The sequence below is a fragment of the Protopterus annectens genome, chromosome 5.part0, assembly GCF_019279795.1.
Source record: "Protopterus annectens isolate FY-2018-M chromosome 5.part0, PAN1.0, whole genome shotgun sequence".
In the NCBI taxonomy this organism is placed as follows: domain Eukaryota; kingdom Metazoa; phylum Chordata; order Ceratodontiformes; family Protopteridae; genus Protopterus; species Protopterus annectens.
In genome coordinates this window covers 3,381,189-3,404,498 of record NC_056735.1, presented here as the reverse complement: position 1 = coordinate 3,404,498, position 23,310 = coordinate 3,381,189, and the positions used below count along the sequence as shown (strand labels likewise).

Sequence of the window (23,310 nt, the reverse complement as noted above, 5' to 3'; positions counted from 1 at the left end):
GTCTCCATGGAAACAATTTGATAAAGAGGAATTGCCTATCTGGTTTTTATGTCTCCTTGGAGATGAAGAGAAATTGGTTACAGTTTGGTAGAGAGTGATTGGCTGGGGAAAGAAAGAATATTGAAACTGGTTAGGAGATGATGTTTTCTGAAAGCATTCAGAGGATGTTCATGTTTCACTGTTGCAGTCATTACACTTGGGTTATCCTGCTGGCAGGCGACCCGCAGTCGGCCCGAGTTCTAAAATATTCGTCCGGCGTCTGTTGCGGTCTCTTCTTCCCTGACGTCAGTGCACCAGGGGTATAAAAGTTGCAACCGACACCATTTTCTTCAGTCTTTCTTGCCGCGTGGTGCCCAAAGCAAAAGCAGTTTGCAAGTGCCGGTCGGCCGACTCCTGAGATTTTTAAAATTGAACTTCAGAACCGAAGTCTTCAATAAAGCTAAGTACCCCGTTGGGGAAACTTTTTCTTGCTCCAGACCGATGTCAGTAAAAGTTAATAATTGTATTTCTTGTGGGAAGTAAATACCTCATAAGGATTTTCACTCTTACTGTATTCCTTGCCTAGGCCCTGACCACGACGTTACTAGTTGTCGGTTTTGTGCTAGATTCAATAAACGCACTATTAAACGTCGGTTTGATTTTGCTTTGCATTATTTTGGACGAAGGTTTCATTATATAATGCCGTCGGAGCAACCGATGACCGGAATGTATAAAAAACGCAAAGACAAAGAAAAAGATAGGCATCCGAGGTCCAAAACCGACGATGAAGCCTCTTCTAGGCCAGTTGCCTGTTCTCAGTGAGGCACTTTCGCAGCCCCTGACACCTGCTACCTCAGAGCCACAGGCCGTAACCGACAGCCACGTGGAGACACCGAGGCCTGTGGAAACTCAAGGTATTGGGCCTATGGAAACTATACCCTCAGATGGGTCCGGAGCAGCTGAGCAGGCACCGGCTTCTGAGGGTGTTTTCAGACCTTCACAGCTTACAATTAAGGCTATTACAGCAGCAAAGGCAAAGTCAAAAACACCATTAAAGACAAGGAAACAAGTGCAGCATTCTCCAGAACAGTCATCCATGCCAAAAAAACAGATGCTTAAAATGGCCGAAGACCTTATTTAATCAGGGGCTCCCATCTCCCTCCTGACAAAAGGCCTATGCAATACACTGATTATGATTCCTCTGATCGGGTTTCCATTTCTTCAGATTCTTCTTCTGATCAGGGTCATTCTCTCCCTCCCTATGAGGACTCTGATGCTGAAGAGTCCATTCCTTCAGCCTCACCGCCTGAGGATTATTCTTTTGGGGAAACCCTGCACACCGTGAAGGATCATTTCCATTGGGAGAGCCAGGATTACTCAGAATCCAAGAAAAGGCTCAGAGATTTCCTTTTATTGCCTCAGCACAGGCCCCTGGCTATCCCCCCCTGTGCTTGATATTGTAGATGATGTTTTTTTCTGAATCCAGTCTGTCTCCTGATTCTTTACCCCCTGCACCAGTAAAGCCAGACAGGTACTACAGGGTCCCTGATTCTCATAAATTTCTTTACAAAAACCCTGCAGCAGACCCAGAAACAATTTCTCAGGGTCCTAAAGGGGTTAAGGCTTCCACTGCCAAAAATCCTGTCCCCCTCAGATAGGGATTCCAGAGCTTTGGACAGATGGGGGAAAAAAAGTTTACACTTCTGCTACTTTAGCTGTAAGAGCTTTAAACTGTCAGTTTCACATGCTTAAATATCAACAGTACCTCATGTCATTGTTAAAGCAGAAAATGGTTACAAATATAGAAATTCCTGACAGTAAAGAAATGCAGGATTTATTGCATGCAGTTGAACAAGTGGGAAAGCATACTCTGCAATGTGGTTTTGATTCATTAGAGACTTCTTGTAGAGCCACAGTTTACAGGCTCAGTTATTCGAAGACATGCTTGGTTGAAAGAACAAAGTTTTACCTGACCATGTTAAAGTAAAATTATTGGATGCTCTATTACAGCATGATACTTTGATGTTAAGGCAGAAGAGGTGTTAAAGAAAATTGAGGATAAAGCAAAGTCAATGCAAACAGTGAAAGATTTCTTACAGGTTCAACCACCGAGATTTAGCAGAAACTGGCCTTCAAAAAAATGGTCCTTTCCAGTGTCAGACAGGCCACAAAGAGGCAGATACAGACGCCCAAGAGGCAGATCTCAGCCCCAAGGCTCCTACAGACCTAAACAATGGGGTGCTTCAGCCCCCAAAGGAGGAGAAGACAAATCACAACCTTATAGGAAACAGTTACAATGAATTCCCCCTGCAAATGCCAAGCTCTTATCAGTTGACATCACCCCTAGGGGGAAAGCTAACACTTCTCAAAAAATTGGCACATGATCACCCAAGACCAATGGGTGCTGAATATAGTTTCTCAGGGTTACAGGTTCCACTTCCACACACTTCAAAACCAAAAGGTATGCCGCCACAAAACCAATGGGCAGAGGCACAAAAACAGATTGCGGCTCTTATGGATATGGGAGCTATTCAGAAAGTTCCACAAGAAGAACAGGGGACAAGGATTTTACTCGAGACTTTTCTTAGTACCCAGAAAAGACAAAGCCTGGAGACCAATACTGGACCTGTCAATCGTAAATACTTTCCTGGATGTTCCAAAATTCAAAATGTTAACACTACAACAACTCCTGCCCATGCTGGTCAAGGAGGCTTGGCTAGTTACTTTGGATCTCAAGGAGGCATACCTGCACGTCCCAATCAATCGTGCAGAAGATACCTCAGATTTATAGCAGGCTCAATGCATTACCAATTCTCTGCACTGCCCTTTGGCTTATCTACTGCACTCAGGGTCTTCACAAAATGCCTGGCACCAGTAATTGCATTTTGCAGACAAAAAGGAATTCAAATATATCCCTAAATGGACGACTGCCTTATTCAAGCAGAGAGCAAGGACATTCTTGTAAAGCATCTGGCATTTGTAAAAAGATTGCTAATTTGCCTAGGGTGCACAGTAAACGAAAATAAATCAAAACTAGTGCCCTCTCAAGAGATAATATTCCTGGGTGCAAGCTTAAATACAACTGCCCAGATGGCTTATCTCATGCTAGACAAACAAAGGCAACTGACTCATTACTTTCAAATGATGGCAACAAAGACCCAGCTCCCTGCAAGAAAAATTCTGCAGACCCTGGGTTTCATGGCATCCTGCATTCTACTAATTCCATATGCAAAACTGCATATGAAGAAACTACAATGGTATCTAAAAAGTGTTTGGACTCAGCATTGTCACGGCCTAGAGACAGTCATAACCTTGATTCCCTGCCTACAACAGGAGTTTCGATGGTGGTCCCAGGCCTGTCACCACAACAAGGAGCTACCTTTCACCTTACTACAGCCAGGCAGACAATAACAATGGATGCATCGGATTATGCCTGGGGAGCACATATGGCAGGAAAATGTATTCAGGGCACGTGGCCCAAGGAACAAATGCATCTTCACATCAATCAAAAAGAGATGCTAGCTGTACAGAATGCCCTGACCGCCTTCAAGGACCTAATTACATCCAGGACAACTATTAATAAAGATGGACAATACCACAGTTATGTGGTACATAAACAAGCAAGGGGGCACACATTCCTACCCCCTGTGCAGACAAGCCATGACTTTGTGGAACACAGCACTGACCTACCAGATACATCTGCAAGCACAATTCCTGCCAGGAACAAAAAATACACTGGCAGACGAACTAAGCAGAAATCTCATGGACCCTCACAAATGGAAGCTAAATCCACAAGTGTCCATAACAAGGAAATGGGGACGCCCAGACATAGATCTTCTTGCCTCCCCTCACAATTGCCAAATACAGAAATTTTGCACAAGGACTTATCACTCTCAAGCATGGAAAGTGGATACTCTATCATTCAGCTGGAAAGGCCTGACAGTCTATGCCTTCCCTCCGATGCTTCTTCTCACCAAGGTGCTTCTAAAAGTCAGACAAGAGAGGCCAAAAATTATCCTGATTGCACCAGACTGGCCACGCCAGCACTGGTACCCAATCCTAAAGAGTTTGTCCCAAGGCCCATCTTGGCCTCTACCTCAAATCCCTCATCTTCTGACACAACAAAACAATCAGATTCTGCACAGTCAACTCAGAACCTTAAACCTGGTAGCATGGCAGATAATGTAGCCACTCAGACTGCACCTCTCTCTAAAGCTGTTATGGATATAATTTTGGAAGCCAGGAGGCCCAGCACTAGGAAATCTTATGAAGAAAAATGGAAGAGATTCTGTGCTTGGAACCAGTCACAAGGGCTCGAACCACTTGTCCCTAATATTCCTCAGATTTTGCAATACTTAACTGAGATGTTAGACAAAGGCCTATCTTTTTCATCCATTAAAATCCATGCCTCTGCCATTTCAGCTCATTACAATACGGATCCTCCTATTTTTTCACATCCTCTACTACGACAGTACCTCAGAGGGGCAAAGAATATAAGACCCCCTAGGAGAGCACCAGTACCTACTTGGGACCTCAATTTTGTTTTAGAAAAACTAACACTGCCTCCATTTGAACCAGCCGGCACAGCCGATGTAAAATTCTTGTCATGGAAAACTGCTCTTCTCCTAGCAATAACTTCAGCAAGAAGAGTCTCAGAGTTTCAGACATTGATGGCTGTGGAACCTTTCCTCATTTTTCATCAGGACAGGGTTTCTCTTAGGACAAACCCAACATTCATGCCAAAAGTGGTCTCCAATGTGGCCTTAAACCAAGCCATTCATTTACCTACTTTCTACCCAAATCCCCAGAATAAAGGGGAAAGACTTCTGCACGCTTTGGATATACACAGACCGCTACGATTTTACTTGTACAAAACAAAAGCTTTCAGAAAAACTAAGCAACTGTTTGTAGCATATGCTGCAGGATCACAAGGAAAGCCTATTACAAAGCAAACAATCTCCAAATGGATAGGACACTGCATCCGCTTCTGTTATGCACAACATGGCAAATCTGTGCCTAAGGGCATTAGGCCTCATTCTACCAGAGCAGCAGCCACTTCAGCAGCTTTCCTCAGAGGAGTACCAGCCAAAGACATATTAGAAGCTGCAACCTGGAGTTCAGTGCACACTTTCACCAAGCACTACCACTTACCTCTCTACTCCATATCCAGAGCAGGCTTTGCCACTGCAGGGCTTGTTAGCCTCGCCAAATCCAATTTAGACCCAGCCACCCAACCTCAGCTTTGGGATTCTACCAAAGTGTAATGACTGCAACAGTGAAAAACGATGAACATAGTACAGTTGTGTACCTACCATAAATGTATATGTTCAAATGTATTCACGGTTGCAGTCCAGGTTACCCACCCACCATCCCCCTTTTCTTTGCTGGGACTTTTCTGTACTTCTCAACTCTATACAACCTGTGTGGTGTATTTGCTTGTAGATGAAGGAAATGTTTATAGTAATATATGCATGTTTTTTTGGCATATTTTGTATCTTCTCAGCCTTCTTATCTGGGGGCACCTGACATCTGGGGCAAGAAAAACTGAAGAAAATGGCGTCGGTTGCAACTTTTATACCCCTGGCTCATTGACGTCAGGGAAGAAGCGACAGCAACCAACGCTGGACCAAGACTTTGGAACTCGGGCTGACTGCGGGTCGCCTGCCAGCAGGATAACCCAAGTGTAATGACTGCAACAGTGAATACACTCGAACATCTACATTTATGGTAGGTACACAACTGTATTTTTTCCCAGCTGGGAGAGCTATAAAGATGAGCACTTAGTAGAAGCACAGGCTGCACCATGTGTCTTACATGGATAGCCTTTATTTTAGTTTAGTGCAAATCTGAGAGTGTGGCTGTCAGTTTGGGACATTTGTTCTTTTTAGGAGGGTAAAACTTCAGTATTTGAGGATGTACATAATTGTGTATGTTAGTATTAAATTAATAGATTTTAGGGGGTATTGGAGTATGTTTTTTCTGTTTTAGGGCTTTCAATAAAACAAAATTTTTTGTAAGATGTGACATGGATTCAAATGGATATGATAAGAAACAACTATATAAAATTTAACCTGTCAAACAGTGCATGCATGTAACACAAAAGCTGTAACTAGACATTAACAAAAAAGGTGTTATTCATAAAAGGTTGGAGTAATAACTTAATATAATGTTTTCTGTAATGTCTTTAAATGTCAATAGTCTCTCAGATAAATGTAAAAAAAAAAAAAAGAATAGTGAACTATTTTTAAAAAAAAATGTACCGTGCAAATAGCTATATTACAGGAAGCGCACTTGGAAAGAACAGAACATGTGAATTTGGTGAAGAAAAAATTTCAGGATGGTTATTCAGCAGAATTTCTGGGACAAAGGAAAAGAGGAGTATAGAGGAGCTCCAACAGTAATAAAAGGGGATGAAAAAGATAATGGCAGATTTGTAGTGCTAAGGGGCTACTGGCAAGGGAGGAGAATTACACGGCATGTATTTATATTCTACCTAAAACAGCTATAATGGAGTTTAAGAAAATTCTGGGAGAAATAATCAGTTTTCAACAAGGAATATTATTTATAGATAGGACTGGAATCTGATTTGCCGCAGGGAAAGTATAATAAAGGAGGATAGATTTTTGAAGACATTTGGCATGGAAGATGCAAATTCAGTAACAGGAGTTTACAATGAATTAGCATATTATTCCGCAAGATATAGAAAACTGGGCTAGGCTACACAGAATTAACATTTCACAGGAACTTGTGTGTTTAATTGAAGTTCTTGATATGCACCCAATAACTATTTCAGATCATGTGGCAGAAAATAACTAAAATAGAAACACAGGGTAATGGAATAAAAATGAGACACTGGTGCTTTCCCACTTATCTGTTGAAAAGAGAGAAATTAAAGGAATGTGTAGTGGAGCTTACTCAGGAGCTATTTGAGAGAATAGAAATTACTTCTGAAAATATAGCTAGGGGGTGGGTAAAGTTAAGTTAGAGTTTAAAATAGGGTGGAAATAAATGAAAGGGAGCTATGGTTAAGAAGTTACAATAATTATTTAGAGGGACTGACAAATGTTAAAGTATTGCAGAATAGGGGAATCTCATAGAGCAAGAAAAGGATAAATTGCAGAATGCTAATAAGAAAATAAGGAATTACCTCTATAATATACAGAAGTTTAGAAAGATTGCTGTTAAGCAACTGTTTAACACTAGAACACAAAAAACTTTTAGCACAACTACTTGGGCAACAGAAAGTAGAAAGGGATGTCACCAAGTTTAGGGAGCCTATGACAAGGAAGGTAACGAGGTCTTGCAGGGGGTATTAGAAATATTTTAGAAATTCTGTCAGTCTGTATAATGTAGAGAAATATGGAAATCAAGAAAAGATACAAATGGAAATGTTTATGGAAGAATTAAATATGCCAGGGTTATAAGCAGATGAGGCTCGATCACTAATGGTTAGGATAGGAGATGAGACAAAAATTGTGATGTATAACCAATCTGCAAGAAAGTCCCTGGGAGTAGATGGTATTCCTGTGGAAGTTTGGAAGTTAGGAGGGAAAAAATAACTGATAAAGATCTAGAAGGTTTTGTTTAACAGTATTTTGAGAAGGAGAAAAAACCAACATCCTGGAAGAAAGCAGTGGTAACTGTAATACCAAAAGAGGGTAAAGTTCTAGCAGATCCAGCTTCATACAGGCCTATTTCAATACTAAACTGTGATTATAAAGTGTTCATATCTATAGTAGCTAAAAGAATGGCAGAAGTAATGCCAAATTTGATAGATAAGGATCAGTGTCATTTTGAGGAAGGGAGGAAAACATTTGACAACATTAACAGAACACTGATGATCCAGAGGGAAGCAGAATGTAAGAACATACCATCGTTGGTAGTGGGTCTTGATGCAGAGAAAGCATTTGACAGAGTAAGCTGGGACTTTATGAGCAGGGCAATGGATATGCATTTCCTGAAAAAAATTGTAAGGTTGATTAGGAGGATATATGGGGGATCGGAGGGGAGAATTAAAGTGGGTGGGATCCTCGAAATTTGAGGGTGTAATTGGTATGGTAGTCAAGAACATATGGCTCTATTTGCAGATGCTGTTTTATATCTGACAAACATTTTGAGACAGTTTCAGATCTTTTATGATACAAAGTTACTGAGGCTAAAACAAAGGTAATAGTGGTAAATTATGGACCGACATATGAATTGGATCAGCAATATCCATATTTATGGGGACATGATAAAATGCAATATTTGAGAGTATGGATTAAAATAATTATGGTGTGGCAGATAAGAATATGTGGGAAGAGACTAAAAAGATAATACAAAAACTGAGAAAGCGGAAGCTTTGTTATATGGATATGGATAGTAAGATAAAAGCAGTTAAAATGTTTAGTCCCTTTGGTCTTATACACAGGTCATGTTGGTGAAGGGAACGTGAGGGATGAGGAAGTGATGGGTAGGTATGGTGTAAAGGAGGGGATAGTCAGATGGTGATGGATTTTGTAAAAATGATGGACTTGGCTGTGATGAATACATATTTTAAGAAGAGGGAGGAGCGTAGGGTGATGTACAAGAGTGGAGGAAGATGCACACAGTTGGATTATACCCTATGAAGGAGGGCCAGTCTGAAGGAGATTGGAAACTGTAAAGTGGTGACAGGGGAAAGCATAGTTAGGCAGCATAGGATGGTGGTCTGTAGGATGACATTGGTGATCAAGAAGAGAAGGAGAGTGAAGGTAGTGCCAAGGATCAAATGGTAGAAGCTGAAAAAGGATCATTGTGAGGTGGTGTTCAGGGAAGAGTTAAGACAGGCCCTGGTTGGCATGAAGAATTACCGAATAGCTGAGTAACTACAGCAGAGCTGGTAAGGGAGACAGCTAGAAAGGTGCTTGATGTGACATCTGGACAAAGGAAGGAGGACAAGAAGACATGGTGGTCGAACAAGGAAGTACTGGACAGTATACAGAGAGAGGTTGACAAAGTAGTGGGATTGTCAGAGAGATGAAGAAAGTAGGCAGGAGTATAAGGAGATGAGGCATATGGTGAAGAGAGAGGTGGTGAAGGCTAAGGATAAGGTGTATGGAGAGTTCTATGAAAGGTTGGACACTAAGGATGGAGAAAAGGACCTGTACTGATTGGCTAGACAGAGGGACCAAGCTGGGAAAGATGTGCAGCAGGTAAGGGTGATAAAGGATAACGAGGGAAATGTACTCACATGTGAGGAGTGTGTGTTGAGGAGATGGAAAGAGTACTTTGAGGGGCCGATGTATGAAGAGAATGAGAGAGAGAGAAGGTTGGATGATGTGGGGATAGTGAATCAGGAAGTGCAATGGATTAGCATGGAGGAAGTAAGGACAGCTATGAAGAGAATGAAGAGTGGAAAGGCTGTTGGTCTAGATGACATACCTGTGGAAGCGTGGGAGTGTCTAGGAGAGATGACAGTGGAGTTTTTAACCACATTGTTTAATGAAATCTTGGAAAGTGAGAGATTGCCTGTGGAGTGGAGAAGTGTTTTGGTACTGATTTTTAAGAATAAGGGTGATGTGCAGAGCTGTATTAACTGCAGAGGGATAAAATTGATCAGTCACAGCATGAAGATATGCGAAAGAGTAGTGGAAGCTAGGTTAAGAAAGAAGGTGATGATTAGAGAGCAGCAGTATGGTTTCATGTTGAGAAGCGACCACTACAGATGTGATGTTTGCTTTGAGAGTGTTGATGGGGAAATACAGAGGTCAGAAGGAGTTGCATTGTGTCTTTGTGGACTTGGAGAAAGCATATGACAGGTTGCCTAGAGAGGAGTAGTGGTATTGTGTAAGGAAATTGGGAGTGGCAGAGAAGTATGTAAGAGTGTAAGAGCTTTTCTCCTCTGGCCTCCACTGAAAATTGGCTCTTTCCAAGTCAGACTTTCCCAGTGAACAAATGTTAAATACATAATGTGTGTGTGTGTGTGTGCGCATATATATATATATATATATATATATATATATATATATATATATATATATATATATAGGTCTACCTTGACTAACCGAAATTACATTTCTTAGAAATGTAATTTCACAAGCCCGTTTTTCCAAAAGTGCATTCATCAGAAAATTCACTTTCGCAAAAAACTGTAAATGAACAGCAAGCGAGGTTGCTGTTGTAGATCACAGCATGGTGGGGATAAGGTAATATTCCCTTTTCCCCACTGTGGTGTGATCTCGGAGTTAGAATATATTAAGTAGCGGGGATGTGGTGGGCTTGCCCCCCGCATAAATGTGTTTAGTGGGTTTTTTTTTTTTTTTTTTTAATCAGACTTTCGTGAAAGTCCTTTTTGGATGAATGCACTTTCGGAGAAATGGGCTTGTGAAATTGCATTTCAGACAAATGTAATTTTGTTGGTTCAACATAGACTCATATTATATACACATATATATAAAATGTGTGTAGCAGATGCCCCCCAAATGTGTATTTTGTTGAATTTCTGAGTAAAATGTGTAGGGAGCAATTCAGAGAAGGATCTTTATCATAAGGATCACTGCTGCAGTTCACACACATACCACAGGGAGACATCTTCCTAACTTCCAGAGCTTTCAGACATCACAGCACAGGGCTGCTGTTTCCATGCTGTGGCTGTCCTACAAGACTGTAATAAATAAACCAAACCAGTGGTCTGAGTGCCCAAGATAAAAACTGGTAAACCTGAAGTAAGGCACACACGGAACTCAGCAAAACGGACAACTGCTTTTAATGAACAAGCACAAAAACAATCCACAGCAAGCTAAATCACAGCAGCACAGCACAGCAAACGAAACTGCAAAGCACAAGCAACAGCACAATAACACTGTAAAGTTAATCCACATACGTTTACATCACAATAACTTCATCAGATACCTAACCTCTCTTCCTTTGGTGAATAAATAAACTAATCTAATTCAGATGAACCAATGAGTGAACAAATTCAATTACACATGCAAAATGCATTAAAACACATGAACCTTGATGTTAATGCAATATGGGCAATGCCTGCATTTTCGTGTCCCTTTTAAGTTATTGTTATTAGTGGGGTTAAGGAAGTTTGTCCCTTCCAATATATTCTTGATGTTACGTCCCTTCCTATATACACATTTAAATGGATTTTCAAAGATATGATTTAAATCAGACAAACTAGCAAATTTTTTCCATTCTTTACTAAGAATACTTCTCACCAGATTACTCGCCCCGTCAAAAGTGGTAAACATGGCAGAATGAAAACCTTTTTCTAAAGTTGTGGCAATAGCAGTGTTTGCCTCAATATTTTGTACTTCCAATGTAGGTAGGGGTACACCCAGAATTGGAGCAAATCTTCCTGTTCTTCCTTCCTTAACCTCTACAATAACTGACGTTAGGAGATCTATTGGGTACCCCCTTGCTCCAAACATACTCAATAAATTCACATTCAGTATTAAAAACCTGATCATCTGACGTCATCCTACTGGCTCTCACGAACTGACCTTTAACTATTGCTCTTTTTTGAAAATGTGGGTGAGAGCTTGTATAATGCAAGTAAACATTAGAAAACGTATCTTTTCTTTTAAAATTTTTGATTTAAAACCTTCCCCCATTCTCTGTATATTTACATCTAAAAACACAATTCAACTTCATCTACTTTATAGGTGAATTTTAAAAAATGAGTTGTATTTGAAACATAATCAAAAAATGCCATGAATATTTCCAGGGTATTGTTCCAAAAAAGACAATTTAATTTAATTTCCACAAGATGGTGCTATTTCATTGTATTTTGGATTCAATTTAGCTTCTGTTTTTGAAAAAACATTTTTAGAAGCATTTCAGGTTTGTGCTGGTAATACTTATATTTAACAAAGCAATTTTAACTAAGGTTTATGTTTGAAGCATTTTATATAACAAAATATGTATACATATCTATTTATTATATATACTTTTGATTTTAACTTTTAGATTCATTCACCTTTAAGGTTCAGGTGTTTTAATGCATTTTGCATGTGTAATTGAATTTGTTCACTCATTGGTTCATTTGAATTAGATTAGTTTATTTATTCACCAAAGGAAGAGAGGTTAGCTATCTGATGAAGTTATTGTGACGTAAACGTATGTGGATTAACTTTACAGCGTTATTGTGCTGTTGCTTGTGCTCTGCAGTTTCGTTTGCTGTGCTGCTGTGATTTAGCTTGCTGTGAATTGTTTTTGTTTGTTCATTAAAGCAGTTGTCCATTTTGCTGAGCTCCGTGTGTGCCTTACTTCAGGTAAGACTGTAATAAATACCTAGTTTAATTTCTCTTTTATTTCTATTTTATGTGTGTAATTTATATTATGATTTGATCTCCAAGTTGGACATCTTTCTTAGGCCACTTTCCTTGTCAGAAAAGTTTACCAGCAGATTCCATCACAGATTTTTTCCCCATCAGTGTCTTACCTGCCTTTTGTTGCTGTGCAAAGTACTTGTAAGATTCATGCTTCTTTCATCAAGAAAACTTTCTTTTAAAGGACATGATCCCTCAGAGCATAAAAACTTTTAACTTTAGGATGAGAAGGCTGCCTTTGAAGCTGAAGGACTTGGACACCTCAAGCATAAATATCCAAGGAGTTTAAACGCCCTAAAAAGATGGAAAAAAAGTGACTGTGAAAGCTTTTGCAGGTAGAGAACACATGAGGCTACTGTGAACTCCGAGGCCTCTGAGGACTTGAGGGCATCCACAGTGGTTAAAGTTTGTAAGCCTTTGCACTGGACACCTACTATGGCTGTACCTCTCCTTGCAGATGCTACATTGGAAGCTAGCAGAGAAATATTGGCATGTTAGATTCCTTATGGCTAAGTATTTAATGGATCAGCATAGCTGGATAGCAGTTCCTCATCCCCCCTCACCTTGCATTTGACAAGCAAGTTCCTCAGCCAGCAATAAGCCTCTCTTTTTGACATTCCTCCTGTCACGTGTGTGTGGCTAGAGGATTTCAGTTGATCCCTACCAGCCTTCCAAATGACAAAGTGAGTTGTATCCTGGACAGGCTAGGCAAGAAGGACTGTACCTCTGCCAGTGTAGGTATAAGGGCTTTTAGTTGTCAGACATTCCTGTGTTCCTGTTGTCAAAGAGGTATGACTAAAGAGATGAAGGATGCATGTAAGGGGGTTCCATATGCTTTCTTTTTTAAAAAAGGACCCTCAGGGTCATTAAGCATAGGATAGAATGCAGCAGTGACTTTGTCGATGCCTGCACTGGGGTAGCAGCCTCAGATACGATCATCAGATGACTTGCATGACATAAGGATATAGCCCCTGCCTGTGCAAGTCAAAGGGCAGATCTTGAATTTTACTTTGTCCATTGTGAGCCTCCATTAGAGGCTGATTGTGACATACTAATAGCAGAAGGACTGAATACTGAAATGCATAATAATGTGGCAAGACTGTTACACTGGGGATTGTGCAAACATGGTATTAAACTGGCTGAAAAACACTGGAAATGTGAGCCACACAGCATCATAGAAAATGATGGTCTACATCACATGGGATCATCCATTACCAACAGTTCATAGATAAATGCTAGAAATCCAGATATAGTGGTTCATGAAAAGAAGACAAAAGTAGCATTGATCATTGAAATTGCCACACCCAGTGGCTACAGTGTCCTGCATACAGAGAGACAAAAAGTCATAAAATATCAGGATTTGCAGGCAGAAACAAGAGCAATATAGCAGAAAGATAACCAGATAGTTCCAATAGTAGTAGGAGCAATGGGTCTTATCAAAAAGAATCTACAGTCATATTTAGCTATGTTACCAATACATGTAACTCCGTATGAATTGCAGGAGTCATTAGTGGGCACATTGTGGGTGCTGCGAAGAGCACTTCTGGCTGACATCAACGATTAAAACAATACTAACTTTCATTGTACTTTGACTTGGAAATGGGGTCCATTCCCGTCATTGTATTAGAAACCCAAAAGATTTGGAGAAATTAAAAAGGAAGTATTCAAAAAAATTAAACCAAAGTTCATAACAATGAAGACAGCTGACAGCTCTTTCACTCTGTTGTAACAAAATGATAGCAGTACCTTGCACCAATAAAGAATAGGGAGAAAGCCTTGACTGTGGCTCAGGAACTTGAGGACACAGGCAGGAAGGGTGGGTTTTACACATCCTACAGAGGGAAATGGTGACGCTCACTGTCTTGTCCTACAACAGTAGTGACTCTCCCTCCACTGCAGGATGGAGGTATGTCAGGAAGCGAGTGGGGGGGGGGGCAGTGCAGGAAGGATGTGGTCATGATTGCCCAAGCTGATGACAATAGTCCTTGACAAATGTCGAGGTGTATGTATGCACAGTGAGAAACAGGAGGTCCTTATGGTGGCGGTAGTTCTTATGTCACCTGCAGGAGAGGACTTAGGCTCTTCACAGGAAAAATGCCCTCATAACCAGGATGCCGGCAAAGACGCAAGCTGCTCAGATATCTGCCTGTATGATGGCCCTGTTGACATTTCTTGCCCAGTGGGTGTCCATTGTAGTGTTTGTTGTTGCAGTCCTAGCTCTTATGATCTTATGATGGCCCTGTTGACATTTCTTGCCCAGTGGGTGTTCATTGTAGTGTTTGTTGTTGCAGTCCTAGCTCTTAGAATGTTTTGCTCTTCCCTCCCCGTGACTTTGGCCCATGCCCACCTTCAACAGCGTCAGTAGTGGAAAGGCTGTTTGTTGTTGCAGTCCTAGCTCTTAGAATATTCTGCTCTTCCCTCCCCATGACTTTGGCCCATGCCCACCTTCAACAGTGCAGTAGTGGAAAGGCTGCATCAGCTGAAGTGATTTTCATGCATCTCTTACTTTGCATTTATATTCATATGTTGTCACATGTAGTCCATCAGTTGACCAAGTTAGGTCTTCTGCAAGAGGAGGTCTGAGCCACAGGTGTGTATCCTTTGCTGATAAACAATGTTCTCCAGTTTCAGAAGTGACCTTATCAAAGTGGCTGTCAGACACAATCAGCTATACTTATGTTTTGCGTAAAAAGAAGCTACCAGGGAAAGCCAGAGGACACTCAACCAGGGCCTTAGCTATTTCTGTTGCCTTCCAAGCCAAATTGCCTTTAGATTCAGTCTGTGCAGCAGCAACATGGGCAAATCCTCAAACTTTATCACTCATTACAAAGTGGATATGGTCTCCCGGAACAGGGCATCCTTTGGTTCCACGGTCCTGAAGAGTTTGTTCCAGTGAGCCACCAAAGAACCAGGTGCTGGGGATGCGGTCCCAGCCAGCAAGAATGAAGGCAAGATAGGACAACATAACATAAAAAAAATTATGTACCTACCATAACGTTCCATGTTTGTTGTCCTTCATCTCGCCTTCCTTCTTGTGTCCCCGCATCCTTCCCCCTTCCTGGAGGATCGAGAGAAATTCTTTCATTGGTTACACTGGCTGAGTTTCCTGTTGACATACCAGGTTAGTTGACTAGGCTTTGTTGTCCATTTATACACAAGTTTTTCCTTTTGAGTAAGAGCTTAGCAAAAATTAGCCCACACTAGACCATAAAATCAAAATGCAATCACAAACGAGATCTGGGTAGCTACCACTAGGCATGTTGATATAGGGGTTAGCTTCAAGCCAGTATAAGCTCTCGAGCTATAGTAAAACGGCCTCAGCTCCGAACCCATCTAGCAAGAAGGAAGGCGAGATGATGAAAAACAAATATGGAACGTTATGGTAGGTACGTAACATCTTTTTTTATGAGGAACAGACCAAAAATATGAGGCAAAAATGTGGACATTATGTGAAAATTTGTGCAGTTGATAGGTATGCTGACTGGTTATCTCCCCAAGCAGTGCATCAGGTTTCCCAGAAGTAGAAATGCCTGATACTTTTGTGCATTTATAATTGTGGCTTTGCTTTTCTCTTCTAGGGGTTTTGCTGCCAGAGCTTGTGGTCTCAATTATCCTGCTGCATACAATAAATGCTGGGTTGATGCAAGAAACGGGTGCAATTCCATTACTCGCTAGTCTTTTGGAGCATTTAGACAGGTTCAACCATCTGGCCCCTGGGAAGGAGAAAGATGACTCTGAAGATTTAGCATGGCCAGGAATTATGGGTTTGTGTATTTTTCTTATTTACCTGTGACTGAAGTTTGTACCTTGTGACTCTTCCCTGAAGAATCATTTTTAATCAGATTCTCTCTTGTGCGTTTTTAATATGTAGTCTAAAATTGTTAATTTTTTGTTGTATTACTGTATGCATAGTTAAGTGACTTGTCCTGTATTTAGCTTTCCTCATTTTCTGTCTTTTTATTTAGTAAAGAAGGATTTTCTTCATATTGATCACAGTAGCGTAATCTGTATGCATTATATCCTGTATAGGATATAACAGCCATCCAGTTTCCAAAGCTTCAGGGCACTTTTCACATTCCCAAATCATTAGACAGCATGAGCTAAGCCAATTAAAAGACAGATTTGGGCTCCAAGCTCTTCAGAGCGTTCTTGCCACTGGGAAGAGAGCTATTCAGCAGGTTTTCAAAGATCGACAGTCTGCTAATGCTCTGTTGTATTGCTGGGCAAATAAGTTCCTTCAGGGAAGAAAAACTTCCACGTTACTTTTTAGTTGTTTAAATATACTTTTTTTGAAAAAAAACAACTATTTTAAAATTATGGAAAAGTCTTTATTTTCTTCATATTGGTTGCTGCTGCTGCATTGGCCTGGGCTTTATGGGTTATAGCCTGCTAAGGATGTATCAGCTGGTCAGCTTCCAGAGCTTAAGGGCACCTTCCACATGCCCAAAGCAGTTTGAGCTGAGCTAAGACAAGTTTGGATGTGAAGCCCTTCAGAGCTTTACTGCCACCAAAGAGTGCACACCTCTGAGGCTTTCAAGATCGATGGTTGGCTTGTGCTTTCCTAAGCAGGGCAGATGAGCTCCATTTTGGGAAAACCTTCCATTTTCTTATTTTTCACTGATGTTTTATTACTTTCCTCTTTAGGAAAGATATTTTAAATCTAGGAGTGTTGTGTTTTAAAGGATTGTGTCAAGACTGCAGTGCATTTTAAATCGAGCTGTCAATTTAAAAGTAATATTATCTAACTGATAAACTATTTTCTTTGGAAAAATTGTGTTTATTTTAAGGTTGTGGGGTAGCCATAGTGTTTGTACTTTTTTTTACCAGAAAAGCATAGTAAAAAGTAACTTTAGTGGAGTGGTAGTTTTACTGACATTGTTGCCCGTTTTCCCCAGGATACAAGCACCATTTTTGGCTTAACCATGGAACAGATTGTCACTCCCATGGTCAGTCTTCTGGCCACAAAAAGAAAAAGTTAGTCAAATAGCTTTTTCCACCACAGCAGGCTAGCAATTTGCCTCAGCCGCAGGTAGGTGTCTCTGCTGTGGCAATTTGTTGTGCCTCAGACCACTCACCGCAGATCCCTCTGGTGTAGCACCTACAGCCACTATGGACCAAGGGTTAGCCACATCCTCTGCAGCTGTTGGGGTCCTGTCAGTGGACAAGGGAGAACCACTCTTGTTGGTCTTGGAAGACGGATCAGGGAAGGTTTCCCTGCTGTGTCAGAATGCTATGCTCATTCATTGGGAAGCAGTGTCTTGTCATAAGTAACATTGTTGGCCCCTTTTTTTCCTGTCAAGTAGAAACAGAAAACCAAGCATGTCTCTATTCCTCATCAAATTTCTTTGGATAAGGAGTAGTTTACTGGGACTGGCTCAGGGTTTAATTCAGGCTATTAATCATTTTTGAGGAGTTTCATTTACGTCTATGTAATTCAGTCTTTCCCTTTTGTAAAGACCCCTCTGTCAGTTCTGCTTGTGTTATGTATAAGAGAGTTAACGGTGTAGCTTTAAATTATTCCTTAAAATAAGGTAATCCTAAACCACCTTGTTCTATTGGCAGGATCAACTTAGCCCATTTAATTATTGCCATCTTTCCTTCTCAGATTCCTTCATCTCTTCATAAATTGTTGTCAACATCTTTTCCTCTGTTTGATAAAAATGTGCCTGACCTGCACAAGAAACTAAAGGGACTTAAAACTTTTTCAGTGCTTGTAGCTTACTATCCATAAACAGCACCTTCCAGGGTTTAATTCAGGCTATTGATCCTTCTTGTAGAGTAGTTTCCAGTAAAAGAATGAGGGATGCCTCCTTTCCTGTGGAGATTCAAGATTCTGAATCTTAACAGGAAGATGCATGGAAAGATTCAGAGTTTTGTCCTCTGATTTGTGATTCAGACACAGAGGAGAGCTCACTTTGATTCTCCCTGTGGGGGTTTCTCTTCAGATGATTGATGGAATGTTCCAGTGTTTTCACCGAGAAAACACTGAAGTTTTCCAGTCCCTCAAAAAATAGTATGAGTTGTTACAGAAGGATTTTCCAGAACCTGCACCCATTCCTCCTGTCTGCTTTAGAGGGTTTGCATCTTACTGCATGTAGTTTTCCTGACAGTCAGCCAGCTGTCCCTACAAAAAAGGCAGATAAGATGTATAAAGTTCCTCCGTGTTTTACATTTTTATACACTATTACCAAACTTGACCCCGCGGTTATAGTTTTGGTCAAGTCCAATGCTGCTAAGTACTTGGTTATTTCCAATCCTACCCTTTCTAATAAGGTTAAGGGATTATTGATAGGTATGGGAAAAAGTGTATAAGTGACACTAAATTTTAAATGGTCAGACTGTTATGTTAAAGTTTATTCTGATATATTGTGAAAGTATGAGGAATGTTTTATCTACAGTATATTGTTGTGAAGAAAAATCTGCTTTAAATAACAGTTTCTTCTATTGTACAGTCATTATTTGCAGCGTGTGTGCATGTGTGTGTTACTTCATTGTTAGTTTTCCAGGGCTATGGCCACTGGTATGGTTTTAAGGAGGTTTGTTTGGCTGCATTGTCAGAACCTTCCAGATGATAAAAATGAGATTTTCAATTCTGCTTTGGAGAGAAATTTGTGTTTGGCCCCTTTGCTGCAGAGGTGAACGAAAAGTGAGATGAAAGGGGCAAGCTGATCCAGGGAATCTCAAGATTTTTCAGTCCTCCTCTTCCAAATTTGCAAAAAATAGAATCAACAGTCTCAACAGAATTCCGGTAAACAGATGTTTAATAAGAAGTGGCAAGGTGGTTCCAGAAAAGAAGTTTCATACCTCCCAAAACCAAGGACACTGCACTAAGTCTGAATGACAGTTCAAGAGACCCTGTGACCCCATCCCAACCTGGCCCTATTTGTCTTTAAGAAAGTCTGGGTCTCCATGTTTCATAAAAATGAGTTCTGAAAATCATTCATCAGGGTTACAGATGGCAGTGGGAGGAAATTCCTCCTTACCAGGGAGTCGTTCTTCATCCAGCTGTTCATCACATGGTGTCCCAAGGAGTGATAAAACTAGATCCTCTTACCAGGTGGCGAAGGGGTTTTATTCAAGGATGTTCGTAGTCCCAAAGAAAGAAAACAAACTCTTGGAGACCAGTTCTGGATCTTTATTACCTAAACCTGTTTGTGATAGTGCCCAATGCAAAGTGAAGTCACTTCACATCCTGTTGCCTCCTCTTCCTCTTTCATGTTTCCTGGTAATACTAGACTTAAAAGATGCTCATCACATTCATGTTCATCTAGACTTCAGGTGTTTTAAGGTTTGTGTGTCTGGATCATATTATCCATTCTGTGCCTTAACCTTTGGTCTGTCCACTGCACCAAGTGTTCACAAAGTGTCTTGCTTCAGTTGTAGCTCATTGCAGGCTACAGGGTATCTGCATTTTTCTATATTTAGACTTGTTTATCTTTGTGGAGTCTTTTTTTTCAAAATGTCGGGAATCTCTTTTTTGTTTTGGATGAGAGATTTCTTGCGTAAGCTGGGATTCCAGCAGAACATTCAGAAGTCTTTCTTGACTCTCTAACACAGGATTGTGTTCCTGGGATGTCAACTAAACACCTCAGTTAAAAGAAATTTTCTTCCCCAGGAAAAAGAGATCTTTATTTGGCTCTATTTCAAAGTTTTATCAGTCAGACTTCAATCACTGTTTGGAAGTACCTTGGGACTTTGGGTCTCATGGCGTCTGATTCTCATGATAACCCTCCCAAGACTCTTAATAAGAAAGATACAATGGTGTCTGAAATCTTTGGTCCCAGCATCAATATCCTTTATCTTTTCAGATCCCAGTACTGGGCTTTGTTATAAGACAAAACACTTGGTGGGGACAACAGATATCCTTAAATCAAGGTCTCCCCTTCTCCCTCCCTGCTCCAAAGCAGGCAGTTATCACAGATGCTTCAGACTTCACTTGGGGAGCAGTTTCAGAAGAGAAAAAAGTGCAGTGGGTATGGCACCTCAAGAACAAACATGAACATATAAATATTAAGGAGATGTTTGCCCTGAGCAAGGCACTCAATTCCCTGAACCATCTTTGGTCCCCAAGACTTCATGTGGTTACAGGCAGTACCACAGTGATGTGGTACATCACAAACAAGGGGAACCAGGTCATATCCCCTTTGCAGACTAGCCGTTTTAGCTAGGATCTAGCTTCACAGCACAGTCTCACTCTGCAGGCATCCTACATTCTATCAGAGCAAAATTGTGTACTCGACAAACTGAGCAGGACCAGGGCAGACCCTCACAATTGGAAACTAGATCTGGAGGTCTTCCAAGATTTAATCCATCTGTAGTGAGTTACACAAGTAGCTCTCTTTGCCTCCTCTCTGAACAACCAACTGGCAAAATTCTTTTCTAGGACTCCATGCAAGAAGGCCTGGAAGACGAGATGCTTTTTCTTTTCTTTGAACAGGAATGTTCCTGTATGCCTCTCCATTTCCATTAATGTTCAGGGTACTTCTGAAAATTCCGAAAGAACCTCCCAAGATTATTGCGGTGACTCCCTTTCGGCCCAGGCAACTGTGGTTCTCCCTTGTTTTGGAAATGGCCAGGGTCAACTACCAAAGGCTTCTTCACAGAATGGACTCACATAAAAACTAGGGTGTTTGGTACACCCCATCAGTCATCTTCAGTTGACTGCCTGGATTTTAGGGTCTTAATTCCTTTTAGGCACCTGTTTTCTGAGGGCATGCAGTAAGTACTAATGGAGGCAAGAAAGACAGCTGCTAGAAAATCATATGTTAGCAAATGGAAAAGGTTTTCTACTGGATGCCAGCACCCATTCATGGCTAGTTGTTTTCTGGTTTTACATTATTTGAATGCGTTATTATCCTGTGGCATTTTATAGTCCTCAATCAGGGTTCATTCTTTGGCCATTTCAGCATGTCTGCTGATGGGTTCTCCTCTCTCAAGACAGCTGAATGTCAAAATGCTCTTGAAAGAGGTTTTGCATAAGGTTTTGCATAAGAGACCTCCATGGAAACCAGTGGCCCCCTCCTTGGGATCACTTTAACTCCATTTGAACCAGCTGATCCTGGTGACTTTGAGGTTCTTAACATGAAAGAGTTTTAATGATTGCTCTGACCTCTGCATGAAGGATATCCGAGTTGCAAGCTCTTCTATAGTGAATCAGCCCTACCACATTTTCCACAAGGATGGGGATTCTTTGAGAACTAATCCTTCTTTTATGCCTAAAGTAGTATCAAACTTTCCTTTAAGTCAAACTATCCATCTCCCTGTTTTCTTTCCTGAAGCTAAAAATGAGGGAGAAAGGATGCTTCATACGTTGCTGGTCCACAGAAAACTCAAGTACAATCTTGCCAAAACTTAATCTTTCAAATAATTGGATCAGTTGATAAATTTGAGCAGTGTTTATTTCTTGTGAAGGTAAGAAGGGGCATTTGGTGTCGAGACTTTTTCCAAATGGCTGTCTAAGGTTATTACCTTTCGTTATACTCACCATGACAAATCTGTTCCAGGAAGGGTCAAGGCTCACTCCACAAGGACCTTGACTACTTCTGTGGTGCTTTGGAAAGGGTTAGCTTATAGAACTATTCTGGAAGCTGCTAGTTGGACCTCCGTACATACTTTTACAAAGCACTGTAAACTGGACTCCTTTACTTCCAGATCATGCTTTGCAAGAGCCATTCTCCAGGGGTTCCTGGACCCTTATCCTTTCACCTCCCAAATATAGTTAGCTGTGGTAATCTACCCATATAACTTGTGCTACTGCAGCACTGATCAGTATGAGGAACACAGTACAGTTGCGCAAGTCAAACTTAACATAACAGTAGATGTTCGAATGATCACTGCTGCAGTAGCTGCTCCCTCCATCCATCCTCCTTGTTTTTTTATGTACTTTTTATGCCAGGGTGTGTACATCTATTTTTTGTTATTGCTAGCCTTGCTGTTTCAGAGCTGAGCCTCTCTGTTTCTGCTGACAGGAAAGCCCTGATGGGCTTCTCACCCAAACTTATATTTTAGTCATCAAAGCTGTAGCTGCTTGACAGTTTGTGCATGTGGAAGAATCCTTGAATCTTTGGAATCTGGCTGGCTGTTATATCCTTGGCAGAATATAACCCATATAGCTAAGGCTACTGCAGCAGTAATCATTAGAACATCTACTGCTGTGGTAAGTTCACTGTGCACAACTGTACTGACTAGCCCATTACTTTTATATACTTTTAAATGGGAGCATACTTTTTTACTCTTGTGGTAAAAAGTTGTTAACTATTTTTTCACTGGATTAACTATGCTTGCTTCACTTTTTGGGGCTGAGAAAGTGATTAAAATGCTTTTCACTGTGTTTGGGGAAAAATGTTTCTTCTGTCTCAGGGGCTCAACCCTTTGCCAGAAAATCTAAGGAGTCCGGGGACACTAAGAAACGATCCCCAGACCTCTCCATCTTAAAACGGCCCTGAGAACTTCAGAGCAGAGTCCTTTGGCTCTGACCTCTGCAGCTACACCACTGCCCCATGCTCAGGTCATCTTGTCTGATCCGTAACCTGTGGTGCTGAGTATGTCCCCTTGGGATGCCTCTCCCAGACATCAGTCCAAACCCTTCTCTGTGTCCTCTTCCACCAGGTCCTCTCGGAGCCTGTCAGTGAATGAGGTAGGACAGAATGATGAGGAAATTTCTCTATGCGCAGATTCAGATGGGGTCATTCCAGCTCCGTCCCCTACAGGATCTGCGAGCAGAGCTTCTCCTTGCAAAGAAGTTATCTCCTTCTCCAATCTGGCCAGCTGCTTCGGAACTTCTGGATCCATTGGTCCCAGGGGCCAGTTTGTCGGGTCAGATAGTCTTTACTTCTTTGAGCCCGAGTGCTTCCTTGAATCATTCAGTAGCAACCGGGTTAGGGCCGAGCATGTTTCGGAACCTAAGCTTCGACATAGAGTTCAGAGGGGATGACTTCCTTGTTGAAGTTTTCAGAGCTGCTACTTCCCTTGGTGCCTTGGCATTAGACAGCTTGCGCCGACTCCCCCCAGAGCAGAGGGCTGCTGGTGACTG

At 41.2% G+C, this 23,310-nt stretch overlaps 1 protein-coding gene across 1 annotated transcript in view; it reads left to right on the top strand.

Moving 5' to 3' along the window:
- The window catches only part of HERC2 (HECT and RLD domain containing E3 ubiquitin protein ligase 2), a gene marked incomplete in the record, with an annotated part of 3,551,743 nt that overhangs the window by 1,065,804 nt on the left and 2,462,629 nt on the right, over window positions 1-23,310 (top strand). Inside the window, 1 exon segment of the mRNA XM_044072055.1 lies at window positions 15,857-16,042. Within this exon segment, the coding sequence (XP_043927990.1) occupies window positions 15,857-16,042 (186 nt within the window).